This window comes from Astatotilapia calliptera, chromosome 17, assembly GCF_964374335.1.
Source record: "Astatotilapia calliptera chromosome 17, fAstCal68.1, whole genome shotgun sequence".
NCBI lineage: Eukaryota > Metazoa > Chordata > Actinopteri > Cichliformes > Cichlidae > Astatotilapia > Astatotilapia calliptera.
The window spans coordinates 26,806,840-26,828,417 of NC_137438.1; the positions used below are offsets into that span (position 1 = coordinate 26,806,840).

A 21,578-nucleotide genomic window follows, 5' to 3' on the forward strand; every position below is an offset into this window, starting at 1 on the left:
ACACTTCTTTGAATATGATGTAAATTTCAGGATATCAGATTACAGCTCTCGAGCAAGGGGTGGGGAGTAAAGGAAGGGAGAGCACACCTGAAGTAAAAGGCAGAGGAAATGTTTTCTCCACCTCTTTTCACTGTGAAGTAGAGGAGTGTACCTAGCATACACAGGAGCACCAGCATGAGAGCAAGCTGGATGAAAGCTTTGCTTACAGTCCTCATTGTGGCCTTCGCATTGCTATACCTCAGCTCTATTAAGAAGGAGGTCCACATTCATTCTGAGAGACTGCAGAGGGTCCATTACAATGACTCCATCAGGGGTCAGGGAATCGTCAAGAGGATGGAAAAGATGGAAACAGACATCAACAGGCTGCGTGAGTTAAAGTCTCAGTTTGGCAGCTGCTTATGTGTAAAGTCTGTACTTAGAGTTCAGTGAAGAAACAATGAAGGCTAGATCTGTTCATCTGAGGTGTTTCTCATCTGCTACACATGAGAATTTCTGAAGCGAAACAATTAAAGTAACAATTATTATACCCGCCTGCTTTACTACTCACTTATTTTCGCTTTTTAAGTCGACATTGCTAAAAAGTACCAAACTGCTCTTACCTGACTGTTACTGACTTGGTTTTCACAGACAAAAAACAAATTAGATGGACAATGCAAACACCATGTGGTCATTTCTGTCCGCAGTCAGTTTAATGAAAAAGCTTGAAAAGAGGGCACCAGCAGCTGAGAGGAAGGAAGAGGTGAAGGACAAGAGGAAGATGGTGAAGAAGCTGTACCCCAACTCTGATCTATTCAAGAAGTGGGGTGACGATCTGTCGGAGGAGGAGCAGAAGGAAGCCGAGCAGTTGTTTCAGAGATATGGATACAACGCCTTCCTCAGTGACAGGCTGCCCCTCAACAGAGAGATTCCCGACACCAGGCCTCCGAGGTGAGTGCAACACACGAAGCCGAAAGGAAATCTAAAAACACACACCGAGCTGCTTTGTGCGTGTTTTTGAGATCGATCAGCAACAATGACATTTTATTGTCTTTGTTGTCTTAGCATGAATGCATATGAATTTAGTACATATACACACTCAATGGCCACATTATTAGGTACATGATTGCTAATGCAGATATGTAATCGGTCAGTCATTAAGGCATGTATACACGGTCAAGATTATCTTCTGCAATTAATCTTGACCCTGAGGAAAAAAGGTGATTTAACTGATGTTGGCTGTGGCATGTTTGTTGGTCTAAGTATCTCAGAAACTGCTGATCTTCTGTGATTTCCTTAAATGACCATCTCTTGGGTTTTCAGAGAATGGTCAGAAAAAGAGAAAATACCCAGTGAGCGCCAGTTATCTGGGAGAAAATCCTTTGTTTGGGTAAAAGGTGAGGCTATTTTGAGTGGAAAGCAAGGAAACGGTAACTCAAATAACCACTTGCTACAACCAAAGTATGCAGAAGAGCATCTTTGAAAGCAGAGCATGTTAAACCTTGAGGCAGATGGGCTACAACACCAGAAGACAATATTTGAATGAATTTTGCATCAAGAACAAGAAAGCATGCCTTTCATCAACATTATTAAAATTTAAACAACAGAGGCAACTTCACTATTGATGCTGACCGTGTCCATCTCTTCATGATCACAGCGTACCCGTCTTCTGATGGATGCTTCCAGCAGCATAACACACCATCAGATCCTGTATGCTGGTTTCTTTAACATGAAAATAAGTTGAAATGGCCTCCACAGTCGCCAGATGTCAATCCAGTAGACAACTTTGTAATGTGGAGTGAACTCTAAAGGATACAATTTCAACTTAAAAACATTTAATTTATTACTTCTTCAGGCTGCCTGCTATTTTTCTGCTCACAGGTGTGCTGTGAAAAATTATCCGAAGGATCTGCCGACCATCAGTGTTGTGTTAATCTATTTGGATGAAGCTCTTTCAATCATTAAAAGAGCCATACGCAGCATCGTGGACAAGACACCAGCTCGGCTGCTGCAAGAAATCATCCTGGTGGACGATCACAGCAGCAACGGTGAGTCAGCATGCTTCCAAAATAATTTTCATATCATTTTCAGACTGTGGTGGATATCCTATGTACACAGGGACGGTACTCAGATATCTGACAAATCTGAAACCAAGCGAGAAAGGAAGGCGCTCACCGCAGCTTTAGTTTATAATGCAAATGATGGCAGAAACTACATCCTTTTATTACAGGCAATAAAAGACATCAGTGTAAAATATGAGATGTAGTTTGAGTAGCAAAGGCTGCACTGAAATTGGACACGGTTGCTTGCGTTTGTGGGTTGGAACTGAAAACATATATCAGGGAGTGTAATGTGTAATTGCGATGTTGCTGTCCACTGACAAAAGAACTGATAATCCTAAATAAACACGACCACGTGTGTAGAGTACTCGGAGTAGCAGAGTGGCTTTTACAGGGATAGTACTCTGTATGTTATTTTTAATTACTATGAGTATGGCAAATAAAAAAAAATCTTGTTTTATATTCAAAGAAGTGCCAAATCTATCAGCTGATTTGTGAAACAGTCTTTGAATTGTTTTTATTAACGATCAGAAAAAAAGTGATTGTTAGAGGCATGAGTAGATTTAATCTGCAGCTCATATTGCTGAAACAGTTCTTTATTTTCTGCAGAGGACTTAATGGAGAAGCTGGATGATTACATCAGCTTTATCCATGAGGAGCGTCCAGGCCTGGTGAAGAAAGTGCGGCACTCTGAGCAGCTGGGCCTCACCCAGGCCAGACTGTCGGGCTGGAAGGCAGCTGAGGGAGAGGTGATTGCAATCTTAGACGCTCACATAGAAGTCCACGTCCAATGGTTGGTTTAAGATCTGAGTGACTCTTTTCAGAGCTGTGGTGATAATCCTGTAATTGGCCCTCATGTTTCTTTTAAAACTGTTTGTGCGTGTCTAGGGCAGAGCCTTTACTGGCTCGGATTAAGGAGGACCGGACCGTTATACTGACGCCTGTTTTTGACAAGGTCAACTACGATGACCTGACACTGAGTTCCTACAATACTGCATCTCATGGCTTTGACTGGGCAATGTGGTGCATGTACGAGTCCTTCAGACCTGAGTGGTATGCCTTGGATGATGAGACGCAGCCTGGCAAGTAAGAGTCACATTTAAAGACATCACATTTTACGCATGAACTCCCAGCATGTCAGGACAACACAGTGTGGACGTTTCAGACTCTCCGCTGAACCACAGCTTAGAAAGCTATGAAGACTGTATACATGGAGCCAGTGTTGCCAAAACAAATATTCAAGGATAGTTGCTGACAAAATCTTTCGCATTAAGCAATCTGCAGAGTGTAACACAGCACCCATGTGGGTGTCTATAGGTTGCACAAAGAGCAGATTTAAGGTTTTTGCTGCTAGAATGAAAGCAGAACACCCTTGATCACACATCTTTTGTTTTTTTTTCAATCCTTGGTTGCTTTGGTGTTTCAGGCTTTGCGGTCATAATTCTTTATAATTAGGTTTGCTTTGCTCTCTTAGTTTGAGTGCTGTATGGTAAGATTTTTTGCTTATTCAGTTTTTCCTTTGTTAAACGGTGTCACCAGGAGCCCCTCAGTCATGGGGATACTTGTGGCTGATCACAAGTTCTTCGGAGAGATTGGAAGCCTTGATGGTGGAATGAAAATATACGGTGGGGAAAATGTGGAGCTGGGCATCCGGGTAAGTACTGACTGGATCAAGTCCTACTGGAGACTTGGAGATTTGAAATATGTTAGTCTACCTACCTTTTATTTAGCCCCACCATATGTGCCTTTACACACTTCTTTTTGCAACCAGGCTCTGTGGCTTTAGGTGGTTTGCAACGTTATGGTTCCTAAATGCTTCCACTTTGTAATAATACCACTTGGATTTAAAGTCTTATACAAATACTGACTCCAATGTAACTTTATTTGGTTATATTTGTGATCAGTTTTAATGGGTAATCCTTTTTATATTAGTTGCATTAAAAGCCTCTAAACCTACTTTTATATGTTTTCACAGGTGTGGCTGTGTGGAGGAAGCATTGAAGTTGTGCCTTGCTCTAAAATTGCCCACATTGAACGAGCAGTAAAGCCTTACCTCCCAGACTTGAGTGTCATGATGAAGCGTAATGCACTGAGGGTAGCAGAGGTGTGGCTAGATGAATACAAATACAATGTCAACATTGCTTGGAATCTTCCCCTTGAGGTTAGAAGAGAGGGCACTTTCCGAGTTGCATTTAAGATCTAAATTGCACAGTTGTGTGCTCTGCAGGTTGAGTAATGGTGTGCGCACTCAAACATGTCTCTGTGGTCCTATTGTTTTTCCTACAGAACCATGGGATAGACATCGGAGATGTGTCGGAGAGAAAGAAGCTCAGAGAGAGGCTTAATTGTAAGCCCTTTAAGTGGTATTTAGACAATGTTTACCCCAAGCTGGACCCCCTGCATGACCTGCTCAGTTATGGAGCTGTAAGTCAAAAATAACTGTTTTGTCGGAATACATATGAGAGGTTGGATATTAAAGTGTGACCATAAAGTCTTTTTAACTCTTTAATTCTCATTAATAATTAATTAATTAATTTAAAGGGCCTCTCTGTGGAATGTTTTTAATGCTTTTCAAGGGGTTTCCCCCCCTATAAATGTATTACAGCTTTAAAAATTTCAAAATGAGACCTTCCCCAAGTTCTGAGGTTGCCTCCAATGTCCTACATGTGGACTTTTTCTTTTTTTTTTCTTTTTTTAAATGTAACGGTTGTATGATGGATTCTCTGCAAAAACAAATTGGTGTGATTTATGTGATGTTTATTATCCTAAATCACAGGCTTAAAGGCCTCTTTTCTGCTGCCCCATAACATCACCCCAAAAAAAAAAAAAAACAGATAACAATATCTGTGAGTCAAATTTAGCCACTTACTTGCTATGTTGGATTGTAGCAAAAGAACTGACCAGGACTGTCTTCTTTTAGCTATTTTGCTAGTGATAGACTGTGCAACATATTGTCGTGAGTGGTTGAGGTTAGCTGGGCCTCCAGTGGCGTAGTGGTTAACACATTTGTTTTCGCTGGTTTGTCTCAGCTGGAGAGACACGTCGTCTCCAGGGTTGTATTAGGGAGTCCATCAAATATGTGGCCAAATTTGACAACAGAAGCCAAAAGTAGTTTAGATACAAACTCTTTTGTCATACCTTCCCTAGACTGTATATAAAAGATGGATGTAGTTATTGTGATGGTTGCGAGGTTCTGTTAAAAAACCTCGACATGAGCAGTTTTGTTATCGCCATCTTTGTGTTAGGGTGGTAACAGTAAAGTAAACAGGGCTTGAAACTTGTGACTGAGACCATAAACGTGTTTACTGAGGTCACAGAGTGAAGGAGCCAGTTTTCAGACTCAGAAGCAAAATCCATCTTTTTTATACAGTCTGTGATTGAGGTCGCTTGCTAATAATACTAACTTCATAGCAATGAAAATGCTACATAGATAGTCTAAAATGGTTCCAGCACACTATTAATCATGATCTGTGGTGGTAGTTTTAGCCATAAATAAATTATTTAACATTACAAAGTAAATTTTTAGTTAATATTTAATTGAGGATGATGCAAGGCAAGCTTCTCTGCCTTGTCAAGTCAGCTTTGTTGGCTTTATAAAAGGACTCAGGCTTATGCGCTGGCCTCTAAGGAGTCATATGTGACATAAAATGCTTACAAGATGCAGCAGCAAGTTCAAATTCACACACATGTTAGCCCTATTACACAATGAAGATCAGCACACAACATGGGCAGACGTCACCAGCAGCAAAGAACCTTTAAGCAGCTTTTGTTTTTTTTACGCTTATCATATTATTTTTTTATTTGAAGACTTTCCTGGGGATACATCAAGGTGTCTTACGGTTACAATAGATTCATTCACTGGAGAATATTATGTACTCTTACTTCGTTTTTATGCAGGGTGTGTTTCATAGTGAGAGCATCTGTAAAGCAAACTTTCCATGAATGCTCTCAAGGAACTCCCTCTTGGTGGTGCTTCTGCTAATATTTAATTGCACTGAATCTTGGTACAGTGACATTGCAGTATTAGCAAACTCCCCTTTCCCATCTTTTCTAATTGAGAATTAATTTAAAGTTAGAGTTTTGTTTTTGTTCCAGAGTCAATTTACTTAAAGGAAATACAGTGTTGGGAGTATTTTTATTGTAGTTTAGAAAAGATATTACAATACAAACACAATACTTCATGTTATAATTTGCCTCTTAATCCTTGTTTGGTTTGTGAATTTGGCCTCACTGACAAATACTTTTTGTTAGTTTTGCAAACTCATAATGTCGTTTCAGTTTGCATCTTTTTTATTTTTATATCAGTTAACTAAAATGTGTTTCTGCACCATAATAGCGTCTGGATTTGTCTGCTGGATACACATTGTGCTCTTTCTAATGAAAGCTGCTCCAGTTTATTTGTGCTTTTGTTGGCAGATGATAAATGATCTGAAGCCAGAACTCTGTGTTGACCAAGGCCCGATGCCAGGAAACACACCCATCTTGTATGGATGCCACTTCTATTCGACTCAAGTATGTTTAGATATTCAATGCTTACAAACAGGTGGTGATTTTGTTTTTGTAGGTAATTGTTGTTCTTTGATTTAGCACTGTTTTTATCGCTCTGATGGACAACTCTACATTGGCGGGATCAAATCTCATAAGTACAACAGCAACCGCTGTCTAGTGGACCCTTTCAGTGGTCTCTACCCGGGGCTGTATGACTGCAAAATAGCCAAACAGAAAGACTTTCACATGCTGTGGGATTTTAAACAGGTAAATATTTCAGTTTTTAAATATAGACTCAGTCAAACCTGAGGGAAGTTGCCACCCGAATCAGCTGATTTTTTTTTTTAAAAAAGCTTTTAAGCTTGTCCAGCCAAAGGACTGTTGAGCTTATGCTACACTAGGCATAAGCTCAACTAATGAAACTTGATCACCTAGTAGGTGATGTTTTGCAGTTTTTTTAACATGTTCATTGTGGTCCTCAGTTGCTCCCAAACACATAAAAAAAAAAAAAACCAAAAAAAAAAAACTTCACCCTCTGAGAAATAAAACAAGTCTGTATAATATTGATTAAGAATGCCTACAGTGCTGTGAGGCATCTAAATTTGATGAGACGCATTTGTTGGAGTCAACTAAATATCACGAGATTATAGCAGATTACTGGTAAATGGAGGAGGCCTCAGGGCAGAGAGGTCTGGGTGTCTCGGAGCAGACACATCCATACATCCAGTCCAGTGGATGTATGGATCATCATATTCAATGATACTGATGATCAATAGAGAAGTTTTTGCAGTTGATGTAAAATTAATTTGATGGTAGTCTGTTAACTTAGCTTAAATATGTTTTTCAGTCCTGAAAATCTTAGTTGGTTATTGGATATTCTTACGAAATATAAACATTGGGGGAAAAACCCCTAATTTCAACCAAGTATTAGACTTTGAGGGCCTGTACTGCAGACAATTTTCAAAGCATGAAGGTAAATTTACAAGGCAAATAACCTTGTGTTTATGTAGCACTTTTCTACTCTGCCTGAGCACTCAAAGTACTTTACACAACATGCCTCATTCACCCAGTCACACAGCACTTTTTCTATGCTTAAGTGCTTTCTATCTAACATTCACACTGATGGATGTATTCGAGAACCATTTGGGGTTGGTTCTGTACCTTCCCTAAGGATACTTTGGCATGCAGACTGGAGCAGCCAGGGCTCGAACCACCACCCTGCTGAGCCTTGCAAATATGGTGACGTTATTGTATAAATTAAAAAAAAAAAATCAGCCTAATCTGAGGTCACATGGAAGCCAGTCACAAATGTCTGGAGAAGAAAAGGAGACAATAAAATGTGTTTATTTGCAGGGAGGACCGATCCAGAACAGAAAAACAAAGCGATGTCTAGAAATTGCGAAGGATGACGTTGGCTTTTACCAACTCGTCGTCCAGCAGTGCACCGGTCAGAGCTGGAATATACAAAATCTCATCAAAGACCACTAAGAGACTGCTGGGCAGGTCTCAGAAGATAATGAGCTGTTTATTGCACAAAAAGTGAGCCTCGTGTCAAAGAAAGATCGTTAGTTGTCTTTCGTTACATCATTATTTAAAAAAGAAACAAGGTTTCTGAAGTGAGTCACTGAAAAAGTGAAACTTTTTTTCTTCTACTTTTTGTATTTAAATTAGATGTATGTGCATCAACTACAAAGAAACATTTTATTTTTCTTGTTTGTTTTGAATAGAGAAATTTCCTTGTGAACAGTTCCCCTGTACATGTTTGGTATTATGAAGACAAAAGACTAGCTGTGCATGACAAACTTGACCAAACCTCCCCCCCACTGTCAGCTGGTCTCTTGTAAAGCTTCTTCGTGATCGCTCAAGGGGTGAAAAAGCTACTAAGACACTTACAGTACCAACCTGCCAATCCCGTCAAACTGTTAGTCTTACTGTTAACAGAGACTCCAATAGCCTTAATCTTTTTTTTTTTTTAAATAAAGTCTGCTAAAGGCCTATGAATATTTACCTTTAGTGATATTACAAACATTCAGTCATTCATTCAAGTCAGTCAGGATCTAATATCACTCGGCTGTTATGAGTTGGCAGAAATGAAGGCGTCCCACTTTTTCTGCCACATGGCACGACCTGAATCCTTCAGATGAGCTGGGAGTGAGCTATACCTGCAGGCAGAAGAAGAAATATTTAATGAGAAGAAACATACTGCAACAGGGCTTAAAACCAAAGGTTTTCTTAAAATAATATAAACATTCATGTTTTTTTAATGTGAAAATCATCTTGGAGAGATTTATAAGTTGCTTCAAAAATGGAATTCCAACATGAATATTATTGTTGTCCTGACAAATAAATAAGGACATTATCTGAACGCTTGGCTCAATTTTTTACTTTTAAATTTTACTAAACATGAGTAACTCTGTGTTAGCATAGTGCTGAACATCATATTGGAGGATACTGTTACTGATAGCATGAGTTTAGTCATCCTCGTGCACTTAAAAACTGGTATGCTCGTAATGCTGACTTTAACTAATTATATCTACATTTTCTAAGGAAAATGTTAAATTTAATGGAATCTGGTCAGATGAAATGTACTTTATTTAAATAAATAAACCTTTGATTTGATATATTTCCAGTGCATTCCTGAGAATTGTTCTTCATGTTTATTGAGAGGTGAGAATCATTGAGTGTATGTTGGACTGAAATTCATTCACTTGTATAATTTAATTCATGCTCATTCAAAGATAGTATGATGAAAACTGGCATCAGCTGTTGGCCACCACATTTTGAGCCCATCTTGTTTTCTTTGAAGGCTTAACGTTAAAACATGAATGAAAGAAATAAAGTGAAATTATTCTGACGTGATGGAGTTTGCAGCCAGTTCTTTGAGCGTGCCCAGGTTTGCTTTCAACCCTCCGATGCCCACGAATGCTTGATAGAAGTCATAGGAGAGGCCTGTGGTGCCAAACAGGGACGGGTCATCGGCACTGATGACCATCGGGTGACCCTCTGACATCAGCACAGTAGCAGGGTGGTTCCTCAGGTCTGAAACCAGCTTCAGCACCTGCAGGTCAGAGGTGAAACAAACTCAGGTAAGTTATGTATAAACACATGTACATACTGTGTGTATTTTACGATGGCAGTGCTAACAGGTCATTAATGTGATGTGTATATTTCTGTTCACTTTTATTTAAAATAATGTCCTCAATTCCTGACTTTTAGGCATTTAAGCTTCTTCAAAAACACCTGATAGATTTAGATAATCTTACAATTTTAAATCATGTTAATTTAATCGACATTTCTTGCCATTGTACCAGCTGACTTTTAGTGGTTGCAGTTTAAATTTCAATTTAATCAGGCTTAATGTTTGACACCGGTATTACCTTTTGTCTTTGGTAGCAAGATATCATTTATAAATTAAAGATTTTTATGACAAGTTAAAATTTTTCTTAGTTTTACATTTGTTCTTGACTTGGAAAGTTTATCAACCTACGTATGAGATGAGTTGTTTTTAACCATATTTCAGAAAGTGCTACAAAACTACTACCAAAGACCATACTGATGACTCATCCTGGAGGCCACAAAAGAACCCAGAACAACATCTAAAGAACTGCAGACCTCACTCTCCTCAGTTAAGGTCAGGTCACGCTAAGAAAGAGACTGTGCATCCATGGGAGACTTCCAAAGAGAAAACGAGCAAGTCCACGTCTAAATGTCAACAAAAAAAAAAACCCCAATGTGAAGGATTTGGAGTGGCCTAGTCAAAGTCCGGACTTAATACGATGGAGGGGCTTTGGCATGATCATAAACCCTCCAGTGTGGCTGAGTTAAAGCAATTCTGCAAAGAAGAGTGAGCCAACATTCCTCCACAGCCATGTAAAAACACTCTTGTCAGTTATCGCAAACACTTGATTGCAGTTCTTGGTGCCAAAGGAGACACAAGTTATTAGGTTTCGGGGCAATTGGATAACTTTTCTCTTAATAAATGAAATCATCATTGAAAAGATATTTAGAATTTACTTAGGTTATTTTTGTCTAATATTTAAAAGTGTGACAAATATGCAAAAAGGGGGCAAATGCTTTTTCACAGCCTTCTACAGGTATATCACTTTGCATTGCCCATAACATTAAAGGTGGTCTCTTCTTAAAGTTAGATTGTTTTATAGTGTTAATCCTACATCACGAAGAAGCTACAAATCACAGCAGTGTCTTCTGCTCTGGTAGCTTTAAAGGTATTCAGCGCAACACAGTCAAGCTGTGGGTCGGAGGTTGTGTCATCCAAATATTTCTGTGAAGGTTCTCAGTCATCCAGGTCATCGTAGTCTAAGGAGCTTGGAAAGAAAAGCGTCTGGACTTCTTTAAGTTGCTTGAAGACGTTTCACCTCTCATCCGAGAAGCTTCTTCAGTTCTAAGGGTCAAATGGTGGAGAGTCCCAGATTTAAACCCTGTGGGAGTTTCCCCCCAAAGAGGGAACAAAGGACCCCCTGATGATCCTCGACCTAATCACATGAGTCAAGATGTGAAAACGGGTGTGGGTCCCAAGAGCCAGGGTTTCGGATGAGCTCATTGTGAAACCTGGCCCCACCCTATCATGTGGTTTGCTGAGGTCAGATGGCCCAGGCGCCTGGGAAGGGATCTCAAAACTGGATTATATATGGCAGACAGTTGGTGTCATAAACCACCGCCTCAGGAAACCACATGATAGGGTGGGGCCAGGTTTCACAATGAGCTCACCTGAAACCCTGGCTGATTGTGACCCACACCCGTTTTCACACCTTGGCTCAGGAATTAGGTCGAGGATCATCAGGGGGTCCTTTGTTCCCTCTTTGGGGGGAAACTCCCACTGGTTTTAAATCTGGGACTCTCCACCATTTGACCCTTAGAACTGAAGAAGCTTCTCGGATGAGAGGTGAAACGTCTTCAAACAACTTAAAGAAGTCCAGACGCTTTTCTTTCCAAGCTCCTTAGACTGTCATGTAATGAGCTTACCTGGTTTGAGATGGGACAAAGCTCCACAGCCACATTTCTTTTCCTAGAAAGTTCTTTGGCAAGCGGATGGTGCGCTAAAGCGTAGCCGTGGCCAATGCGCATGGTGTTGAATAGAAGGGCATCAAGAATATTTTGATCTGTGTCTGTGCCTTCGTCATCTGTACACATAGATACAAATACAGCGTACAGTACATTTCAAAATAATTTTTCAAATCTTACTCATGGTATAATGAGCTTTATGCTTTTTGATCCCCCCACCTGTCTCCCCTGCATGAAAGAAGTACGGCAATCTGACACCAAGTTCAGCTGGCAGAGAGAGGGCCTCTCTGAAGAACCAAAGACTCTTCCCGCTGTCCTCCCGTCCAACCTGCAAACCATAAGGTTAACTAGTAATGCTACGCTAGGGTACACCCTGCAAGAGCTGACAGTCAGTCGTATGAAGAGAGACAGAAAGCCATTCATGCTCATATCTAAGGTGAATTAGGAGTTAACTTGAATTTCTTAGGATTGTAGGCACAATACAAGAAGAGCAGAAAAGTCAGACAGACATGTAAATTCCACACCACATGGTCCCCAATAAGCAGATAAATGATCTCTGGACTCAGAGCTTATAAGAAGTTGAGGCTAAAGTACACGGGTCACTTCTTACCATGTCAAATCCTGCAACGACATCTGGGAAGTCCTTTTGCAGCTGAATGGCCTCTTTTACAGCAGCTTTGACCTCAGATATACTCAAAGCTCTGAAGAAAGGAACAACACACATAGATGACAGTACTTTCTAAGACTCACAAACAACAAAATGTTTAATTTTACATCAAGATATAGAAGTTAAGATGCCTGCCTGAGAAAAATCGGTTTCCAATGTTGAAAACAGGTGATAAACCTTATCAGCATTTAAGCGCAGGTTTTCCTAACAGAACTGTCCAGGAAAATAAACGGGGAACTTACAAGTAGATGGTCATAGCCGCTTACTCTAGTGGTACTTTGAGGCACATGCTGAATCTAAACCAGTAAAATTAAGACACATGCACATTTTAAGATTAAATTAAATGGTTACTTTAAAGTAAAATTTGACCTAAAAATGAATGTCTTAATAAAATTTTGTGGCAGTTGGTGCTATATTGAAAAAACAAAGTCAGCGTATCACCAAATCAGGAATCAGGTTTAATCCTTTTGGAGCCCCTGAGTATCTGTTCAAAGTTTAATATGTATATTTCAGTCTGCTGCCAGCAGAGCTAAAAAAAAATAAATTCAAAATCAACTTCACAGATGTTAGGATATCAGTCATGCTATCAAACTTGTCTCAGTGACTTCAGATTGCTCCCAAACTTTTCATCCCTAAATTGTAACGTGCTTTCTGTCGGATTAACACAACATCAGGATTTAACAGGACTCCATCACAGCTGCAGAAATCATTATACGTCCCTTTTTCATGTGTTTGGATTTATCAAATGAATGGACTGTCCTGTTCATAACTGGACTTTGTCGCTGCTTCCTTTGCAAGAAAACAGGAAGCCGAATGATTCGAGATAATATATTGAATTATCATTTAATTATTTTCCAAACTGAAACACAGTTCGACTTAAAGTAGAGCTTGGAGATCACAACATCTTGCCCCCATTTTATTTAACATGAGAAATGTGCTGCCAGCGGTTGGAAGTAAGTGGTGGGAAGTAATTTGGAGGTACATACATTGGTTACAAGGCTATTATCTAATAAGTTATTCATCTTTTCATGCCTAAAGATGAATAAAAATACTTTAAAAAAAATCCTGATTGAGGTTGTCATAATTCATGCATGAAAGGGTTAAGTAAAACTACATTTCCAGTGGAGTTACTTGAAAACCACTGAATTCTTTACATTTAACTGAAGACGGTTAAAAAAAACACACACACACACACAATATTTCAAAGAAAACATTATGTTGCAAAATAAAAGCTAATTTTCAACTTCCTTCCACGAGACAGGGTCCAAAAAAAACCCTGGACAAGTTACATAATGGTAAAACATATGCATAAAAGAGCTAGTGTGCTGTCTCACAACTCATGAGGGTAATTAGTAGCATAACTGTCTCTAAAAAGACTCATAGCTCCTTATCTCACTAGTTAAAAAGGAAAGGGGAGGGGTTCACCACTTGAAAAAAAGACTAGTGAAAGACTAAATGATCAAATATTCCAGTTGAAAAAAAAATAAAAAATGTGTAAATATTATTAAAAGATTCAGAGAATCCAGAGAAATCTCTGTATACAACGGATAAGGCCGAAAGCCTATCCTTGTCTCTCTGGGGGTAGTGCATCAACAACACTCATCACTGCTTCCACTGATCCAAAAGTCTATGATACAAGAAAAAGAAAACATTTATGAACAACATCCATAAACACAGCTGCCTTCTTTGAGCCCATGCTAATTTTAGATGGGCTAAAGGGGTGTAAAAACTGTGCTGCAGTCTGGATAATCTGAGCTTTTTTTGGAAATCACAAATGTGCCATCCTCTGGGCTGAAGAGGAAATGAACCATGTAACTACAGATCACTGTGGACCTAAAAAGCCTGCACTTTTGATACTTTTTTTTTTTTTTACGTGTAATCCAACAGCATGCCACCAAGTCCAGGTTTGTAAATCTGCCTTAGCATCTTCTTTTGTCACACCAGCTATGGCCTGGGAGCTCCAAGTTCAACATCCTTTGTCTAATATATCCACTCCTCTGCACACGTCCAAGTCATCTCGGCCTAACCTAACTTTGTCTCTAAACCACTGAGCTGTCCCTCTAATGTACTTTAATCTTTGCCATCCTCGTCACTCCCAATGAAAATTGCCTCCTTCAGCTTGGTTTCCTGTCTCCTGCTTCTCTTTCACTATTGCTTCTATTCTTCTCACACTCTTTTAAACCTCTAATAGCATAGCTGACTTCAGGTATATGAACTAATCCACCTTCACTACATCTATGCCTTGTCCGCCTTCCACCTGTCTCACTGACTTTCATTCCTCTTCTTTGCAGTGCATACCTGCACCTCTCCAGGGTCTCTTCAAACTGTTCCCTACTGTCAAAACAGAGCACAATGTCATCTGGAAACATGCCTGACCTTACGTTAACCTGTCCTTCACCACTGCAAACAAGAAGGGGTTCAGAGCAGACCGCCGATGCAATCTCTCTCCAACCTTGAATATCTGTCACTCCTGAGTTCCACATACAGTGTCACAGGTCCTCTCTTGGCACTCATCATCTGCTTTCTTTACACCCACAAAGAAACAGTGAAGCTGACCTTCAGCCTGCACTTCTGCATCAACACTCCAAGCGTCCGTAGTGCTCTTTCTCAGGGTGAAGCCATACTGCTGCTCACTGATCGTCTTTTCTTAACCCAGCTTCAACAGTTCTAGCGGGATAAAGCTTTTACAATACCAAACATTTATCCCTGTATTTAGTTCAATTCACTTTTCTTTATCTAGCACCAAATGACAACAGCCTGCCTCAAGGTTCTTTATTTTGTAAGATGAAGACCCTGAAATAATATAGAGACACCCCCAACAATCAATTGAGCCTCTATGAGTTATATACGGAAGAGGATTAGGGCCACTGGGAAAAAAAGGTGGGCACGTCTTTTTTTTTTTCTTCTTTTCCAGAACTCTGAGAAAAAAGTCAGAATTCTGACTTTAAGAAGGAAAAAAAAAGTCATGCCCACTTTTTTTTCTCCCAGTGGCCCTAATCCTCTTCCGTAGCAATCACTGGGTGACAATAGGAAGGAAAAACTCTTTAACAGGAAGATACCCCTGGCAGGACCAGGCTCAGGGACAGGCAGCCCAGATTGGGGGTCAAGGGAGGAAAACAAGACACAGAAAAGGCATACATAGGCTCTGTGAACTTTTCCACAATGAAGCTAATAATTTGTGGAGTGCTTAGACAGCCTTGGTTGTCACTTGAAATGGAGTGTAATTTGAGAGAAGCCCTCTCTACGATATATTTTACCTGTGGACAGAAATTATGATACGAGCCCCGAGAAAGTCTGGATGGTCTCCAATAAATTTCTTTGTAACCTCTTGAAATGTTTTCAGAGTCCAGAACTTATCGTGAATAGTTCCATCGAGCTCGTATGTCTGCAACACAGAAAGGTTTCAGTTAGAAAAGCAGAAATGTCGGATATACTGCTGCTGTAGCTGTTTAGCACAGGCTGACGCTGCAAGGATCAGGTGTAAACAAACAAACAAACCCTTGAGAGACCGCTCCTCAGTTCCAGATACAGGATGTTGTCGCGGTGAAGCTCCTCTAGGCCTTTATAAAAATAATCCTTCAGGACTGGAGCATGGGTGACTAAGCCCGCAGATGCGATGAAGGCTTTCTCAAACTTCCCCCACACAATGTCTTGGCTTGGGTATTGACCATCTGGATCCTCGGTGACCAGAGTGAGGTGCTGCATTAAACTGTAAACCACCCAAAAACGACCTTTCAGTGTTAAGTTCTCCCACTACAGCTTGACTTTACATGTTCAGGAGAGGGTTAGAGGTTAACTAACCTGTTATCAAAGCCAGTAGGATCTCCTATTTTGGCTCTCAAGGTCTCGAGCAGTTGCCAGTAGAAGCAGTCCCAGCGTGGGAAGGGCTGGCGAGCTGAGAACTGGAAGCGGACAGAGTTGTCCCAAGTGAAGCAGATGTAGCAGTTAGGTCTGTAGGTGACGTTTTTCACCAGCCACTCAACACTGACCAGAGAGGAGCTGTGGATGTGGAGGGCTGCGCCTGTCACCCAAACAGCAAGATGTAACCTCAAACTTAGGCAAATACTGAAAGTAATCATTGATGACTTGTAAGACAGGCCCTAGGGTTCAGGAATATTAAAGGCCTCCCACACCTGATAAATCTAAGAAAAACTAAACAACCTCACAGTTTCTAGGGATTTTGTTGAATATTTTTCAGTCTCTGTCTGCTCATCTTTGCTTTTCTGAAAACATCTAGTGGATTAGACATCAAGCACCACATCTGCATTCCTCTTAATTTTTTCCCCAAATCATATTTTTTTCTCTCCATTGCTAATACATACAGCTTTTACAGCACACTACAGTATATGAAATATCAGAGAAAGCAGCCTGGGCGTGCTGCGCAGCTGTGACGTAAAGGGGACCAGAAATATGACTTTTGAGAATTGCTGCAGTGCTTTACCTTTTTGTTCTTTCTCTGCCAAAATCTAATCACTTTATCCTTGAGTCCACATTTAGGATTAACCTGAGGTCACAATGACCATGACCTTTGAATGCCAAAATAAACAATAACAGCATTAGGTTTGGTTGGGTCCCCTTGACCTTCTAAGCTCCTGCATCTGTTTCTGGTGGACTGATGCAGTAGGCCAGACAAAGCTTTAACATCACCTTTAGGCATCTTTTGCAGCAGTTTGAAGACTGGGCTCTTTTCAATGAGAGGTTTTGCTTTGAAGAAATGCAAAGCAGGAGGAAAAGGTGTGGCAGACATCTCTTGCTCCTTCAATCGATGGAGGTAAGCATCCAGCTTCTGCTCGGCCGCTGTCAGCACCACTTGTCCTCCCGTTTGCCTGGATGCCTCCTGACGCATCAGCAGGTCCCTCTGAGCGGGGTCAGGCATCCCTTCAGTCACCCTCACAAACCACAGAAGGGGCACATAAGTGACCACAGCCCAGAGGAATGAGATCACCATGTCCTTGTGTGCCACCGGAGGGTGCTGTATCCCTACTAGAACAACATGTTCTCACTTTTGAAAGGAGCAGGCTGTATTTGGTGCTGGAAATGAGAAGATACTCCATGAAAGACATGAATACTGTCGTTAAAGGAGAAGTTTTTGTAGCTTTGATAGTAACTGAATAAATTTCAAGCTTGTTACAAGTTCTTTAGGATTATAACATGCTCACACAGTGCTGACAGATTCTAGGGTGAAGCCGCACTCAACTGATTTATTTTGAGACATGCTCAATAATCCAGGTAAGCAAATCCCAGAAAATTGATTCTGTTAATCCTGATGCTGAGAACGCTGTATCCAGATGAACAAATTCAACTTTCTAGCATAACCGTTTTACTTTCTGGACCACATTTATTATGCATAAGAGGTAACGAAAGTAGCACACAGCTCTCGGTAACAGTGACAAATGAAGACAAATCTTAAAAGGCAAATCTAACTCCTTTAAAAACAAGACCATACTTACAAGAACAGCAAGAAGCAGCGTCTTGTGTCTCTCTCCACAGTCTCCTTAAATGCTCGGCTTGTTTTCCACAAGAAACTCTTGAATGTCAGGAAAAATACTCGGAGCGACCGGATAATTGGGACATTTTTGTCTGACTAATACCATGTGATAAACTAATGAATGAAGCATGAATGGCCAGTGTTGCAAAATAAATGGGAAAGACTGGAGATCATTCAGCTGCGAGAACAATGTGCGAGTCAAAAAGAAGAGAGGAAATACTAATGGTTCAGATTTTATACTTTATACACATTCCCACAATAAAACATTTTGAATTTGAGACAATCAAAAAACAACAAAAAGAAAAAAGATGAGAAATCAAAACAAACAACCACCACACACATACATATAATTTAATCTGGAAACCTCATATACATACAGGGCACCCTCTGGAATGATATCAGCCACTCCTTTAATTCATGACAGGAGGAGAAGGTACAGTTGATGTAACAGGAATAAATTAACTCTAAGATCATATCCAACCTTCAGTTTTGTTTCTACGGATTCCATTTTTGCGTGTGTGCGCGAGCCTATATATGTATATATATGTGCGATTGGCTGGAGCAGACACCTATTATCAACACAATGCTCCATGCAACCAAAAATGTGGTGCAGAGGGTAATGAAACTGGGAAAACCGTGACACAGATGCTATGTTTGTCATGAAACTAATCCAGTTAGAGGACAACTTGTTTAACATCCAGCCAGTCACTCGATCCCGTCTTCCCTGACTGATCAGTGTAAACTGAGGCCCATGAATGGGAGCAGCAGAGCAAACCAGTGCTTACAGCTGTACACATCTGTAATGTTGAGTTGCAGCATCTATCATGTCCCTTAATGCACAGAAAAAAAAATACAGCAATACATCACACAACAACATCTTTTTTGCGTCAGAAATTTCACAGACAAAGGAATGACGTCTTTTATATGACAAAATAAAAAATTAAAAGGAGTGTTTCTCTCTCTCTCGTACAGCAGAGGTTCTCAGTCCATAAACTTGCGGTTTGGGTTGGCACCAAAGAGAGCCACTCGGATTTCAGGCATCATCTGCAAACAGAGTGACAGGATAAGCCAACAACCATCATCTCAGAGTAACTTTCTTTATAAAACCGAAACCCCGAGAGGAGACATTTACATTTTTATTGAATGACCAAACATCTAAAATGAGAAGACGTTCAATTTACTCCTCGTACATTTGAGAAAGTACAGCTAGAACTAACTACAGTACTGTGCAAAAATCTTGAGCCCCTCCTAATTTCTTTATATTGATCCAGAAAAAAAAAAAAAAAAAAGGTGGAAATACAGTAAATAAGGTAAAAACTGAGTTTGTACAACAAACTTGAAAGTCAGTATTTAGTGTGACAAGCTTTATTCTTCTTCACAGCCTCAACTCTCTTTAAAGAAGTCTTCAGGAACAGTTCTCCAGGCCTCTTGAAGGACACTTAAAGCTCTTTTCTGGATGTTGGCTGTTAAGATGATCCCACACTGCTTTAATAACGTTGAGGTCTGGACTCTGGAGTCTGATCCATGACTGAAAATGTTCCACTGTGTGCTTCTCTATCCAGGTTTGTTTTTGCTGTGTGTTTATGATCATTGTCATGTAGAAAAATGAAGCTGTTGCCGGTCAGATGCTTTCAGATGGTACTGGATGGTGGATCAAAATCTGATTCTACTTTTCTGCATTCATAATTGCATCAATTTTAAATAGAACTCCAACACCACTGACAGAACCTTCATTGTGCTTTACAGACGGCAGTAGACACTCTGTTGTACTTCTCTCCCGACCTCCTCCGGACATATTCGATACAATTTAAACCAAAAAGTTTAAATGTGGCTTCACCTCCATAAGACCTGTTGCCACTGGATTTTCAGTCCAGCTCTTGAGTAATTTGGCATAACTCAACCTTTTCTCAGTTTCTCTTTCTTAATATTAAGCACCTTGAGACTGTTATTTGGGACTATATAGTTTATCTGTTATATGCAGACAACACTGGTTCTTCCCTTGGGTTAGGTGTCCTTCTTATGTGTGATTCACAGATTCTTGTTAAGTGGCTTAACAAAAAAACAAAACGTTGTCAGGTGCAGGACTGAAAATGAGTGAAAAAGCTTCCAATGTCCAAAGCAAAGCTTTGACAGAACTTCAGAAAGCCTGGAGAACTGTGGCTCCTTAAAAGCAAAACATAAAGAAAAATGGGTGGCTCAAGACTTTTGCACAATCCTCAACTTTTCTGTCACCTAACAAGCTGATTCAGCAAATTACTAAAATCGAAGTTAGAATATATGGAATATTCTTGAACACCCACTACTGTACTGACTTAATATTCCATCTGTCATAACTCTGCTCTCTGCCACCTCTGTAAATGTGCAATACTAATGAAAAAGAAACACTACAAAACTTGTTTTCCTGTTTTATTTACAGTTAATAGCATAAAGTCACTAAATAAAAACAGAGTAAAAAGAAGTATGTTACTGGATGAAGTGCAAGACCATTTTCTGTGACTACAGTGTAGTTTTACTGAATTTTTAGAAAAAAAACAAAATATTGCTCACCTCTTTTAAACACACTGATATTAACTTCAAAATGAAAAACTAGCCTACAGCGAGATGGTAACTATCTTCATACTCTTTATATTGGTAAATATAGTGACATGTCTCAAAGTAGGTAATGTTTATTTATTAAAAGCCTCAAATTTCGTCGAACATAAGCATTGTGTATCTTTTTAAAGTTTAAAACAGAAACAGAAAAAATATTGCACTGAAAAATGAAGTTTGGTATTAAAACAAAGTCATTTTTTCAAATGCATGTTAAGAATACTGTTTTACTTTTTCTCTGTTGCGTACATTTTAAGAATTTAACACCATGCCACCAGTGTGACGATGATTTAAAATGCAAGTTTGTTATATATAAACAGAATAATGTGCAGTTAGAGTAAACTAGTGCATTTACAATGTGTGAAACAAGAAAGATAAAATGATAAGATATGCATTTCCTACCTGCTGAGCCATGAGGTCCAGTCTGCTCTCCAGAGTGTTGGACACCTTGATCTTCCCGTCTCCATTATAGATCTCAATACCTCCAGACCTGCATGCAGAAAAAGTTTGACATTTTGATCTCAAATTAAGAGGTGGCTAAGTTTTCAAGAGAACTTCCCCTTAGTGATCACTGGTTTGTCATTCAAATGTGATTCTGCTTACACGTCAGGGGAGAGGAAGTTATCCTGGTCAATGCGGACCTCAATGTTGTTCTTCACGGCTGCTTTATATATGGAAATGTTCTTCTGGATGGATGCCTGAAGGGTACAAGGAAGTTTGGGATGAGATTTCATCTGATACAAACAACTGGATCAGCACAAAATTTCCCTTCAGTAACTGAACACGTATCATTAAACATGATAACTTTGAAACTGGGTTTTCCCCACACTGCCCACAGCAGGGCAGGTGATACTGCACTGCAGGGTAAAAAGGGTAAAGAGACACCTTCTGTTTTACTCACCTGCACCAGCGGTATGTCCTGTTTACGACAGCGAATGGTGACTTTGGGCTCCAGCAGCTGGTAAAACCCCTGATGAGAGACGGTTATTATGTTATTTTAGTTTTTAAATATCTGCATAGAATGACAAATATTTTTATATCATGAAAACCTTTCTGTATCATACAATAAAGTTTAGGATCAGCACAATGTAAGCCCTCCAGAAAGTATATTTAAGGCGCTTCCACACTGGTTTATTAATACCTAGAGGCTACCTGAATGCTTTATAAATAGTCCTGTGTCTTGTGGTACCTCACAATTAAAAGATGGGATTTAACAAGAGCAGGGGCATTTCCAGGAGGGTTATAGAAGTTTGGGCTGTTTTTACAGAACAAATTAAACTGGAGACGG

At 39.9% G+C, this 21,578-nt stretch overlaps 3 protein-coding genes across 4 annotated transcripts in view; 1 reads left to right on the forward strand and 2 right to left on the reverse strand.

Moving 5' to 3' along the window:
* The first annotated feature begins 42 nt into the window (after positions 1 to 42).
* LOC113009341 (putative polypeptide N-acetylgalactosaminyltransferase 8) lies at positions 43 to 8,130 on the forward strand. Its single transcript, XM_026147587.2, has 11 exons — positions 43 to 367; positions 684 to 927; positions 1,858 to 2,024; positions 2,646 to 2,829; positions 2,925 to 3,122; positions 3,576 to 3,690; positions 4,012 to 4,197; positions 4,323 to 4,460; positions 6,453 to 6,548; positions 6,624 to 6,791; positions 7,878 to 8,130. Exons 1-11 carry the CDS (start codon positions 175 to 177, stop codon positions 8,010 to 8,012), a joined length of 1,824 nt encoding a protein of 607 aa, XP_026003372.1. The 5' UTR covers positions 43 to 174; the 3' UTR covers positions 8,013 to 8,130.
* ada2b (adenosine deaminase 2b) lies at positions 7,853 to 17,798 on the reverse strand. The gene is made up of 10 exons (XM_026147589.2): positions 17,664 to 17,798; positions 16,861 to 17,244; positions 16,015 to 16,234; positions 15,712 to 15,922; positions 15,471 to 15,598; positions 12,157 to 12,247; positions 11,766 to 11,874; positions 11,508 to 11,665; positions 9,380 to 9,582; positions 7,853 to 8,686 (listed from the first exon to the last, which is right to left on the reverse strand). The coding sequence occupies exons 2-10, from the start codon at positions 17,159 to 17,161 to the stop codon at positions 8,599 to 8,601; spliced, it is 1,509 nt and encodes a 502-aa protein (XP_026003374.1). The 5' UTR covers positions 17,162 to 17,244; positions 17,664 to 17,798; the 3' UTR covers positions 7,853 to 8,598.
* A 129-nt stretch (positions 17,799 to 17,927) lies between these two features.
* atp6v1e1b (ATPase H+ transporting V1 subunit E1b) overlaps positions 17,928 to 21,578 on the reverse strand; it is a 29,351-nt gene continuing 25,700 nt past the window's right edge. For both annotated transcript variants that reach the window (XM_026147595.2, XM_026147596.2), the window contains exons 7-10: positions 21,192 to 21,260; positions 20,894 to 20,988; positions 20,693 to 20,780; positions 17,928 to 18,745 (exon numbers count right to left, since the gene is read on the reverse strand). In XM_026147595.2, the coding sequence (XP_026003380.2) occupies positions 18,683 to 18,745; positions 20,693 to 20,780; positions 20,894 to 20,988; positions 21,192 to 21,260 (315 nt within the window). In that variant the 3' untranslated portion in view covers positions 17,928 to 18,682. The remainder of the gene's footprint in view (positions 18,746 to 20,692; positions 20,781 to 20,893; positions 20,989 to 21,191; positions 21,261 to 21,578) is intronic.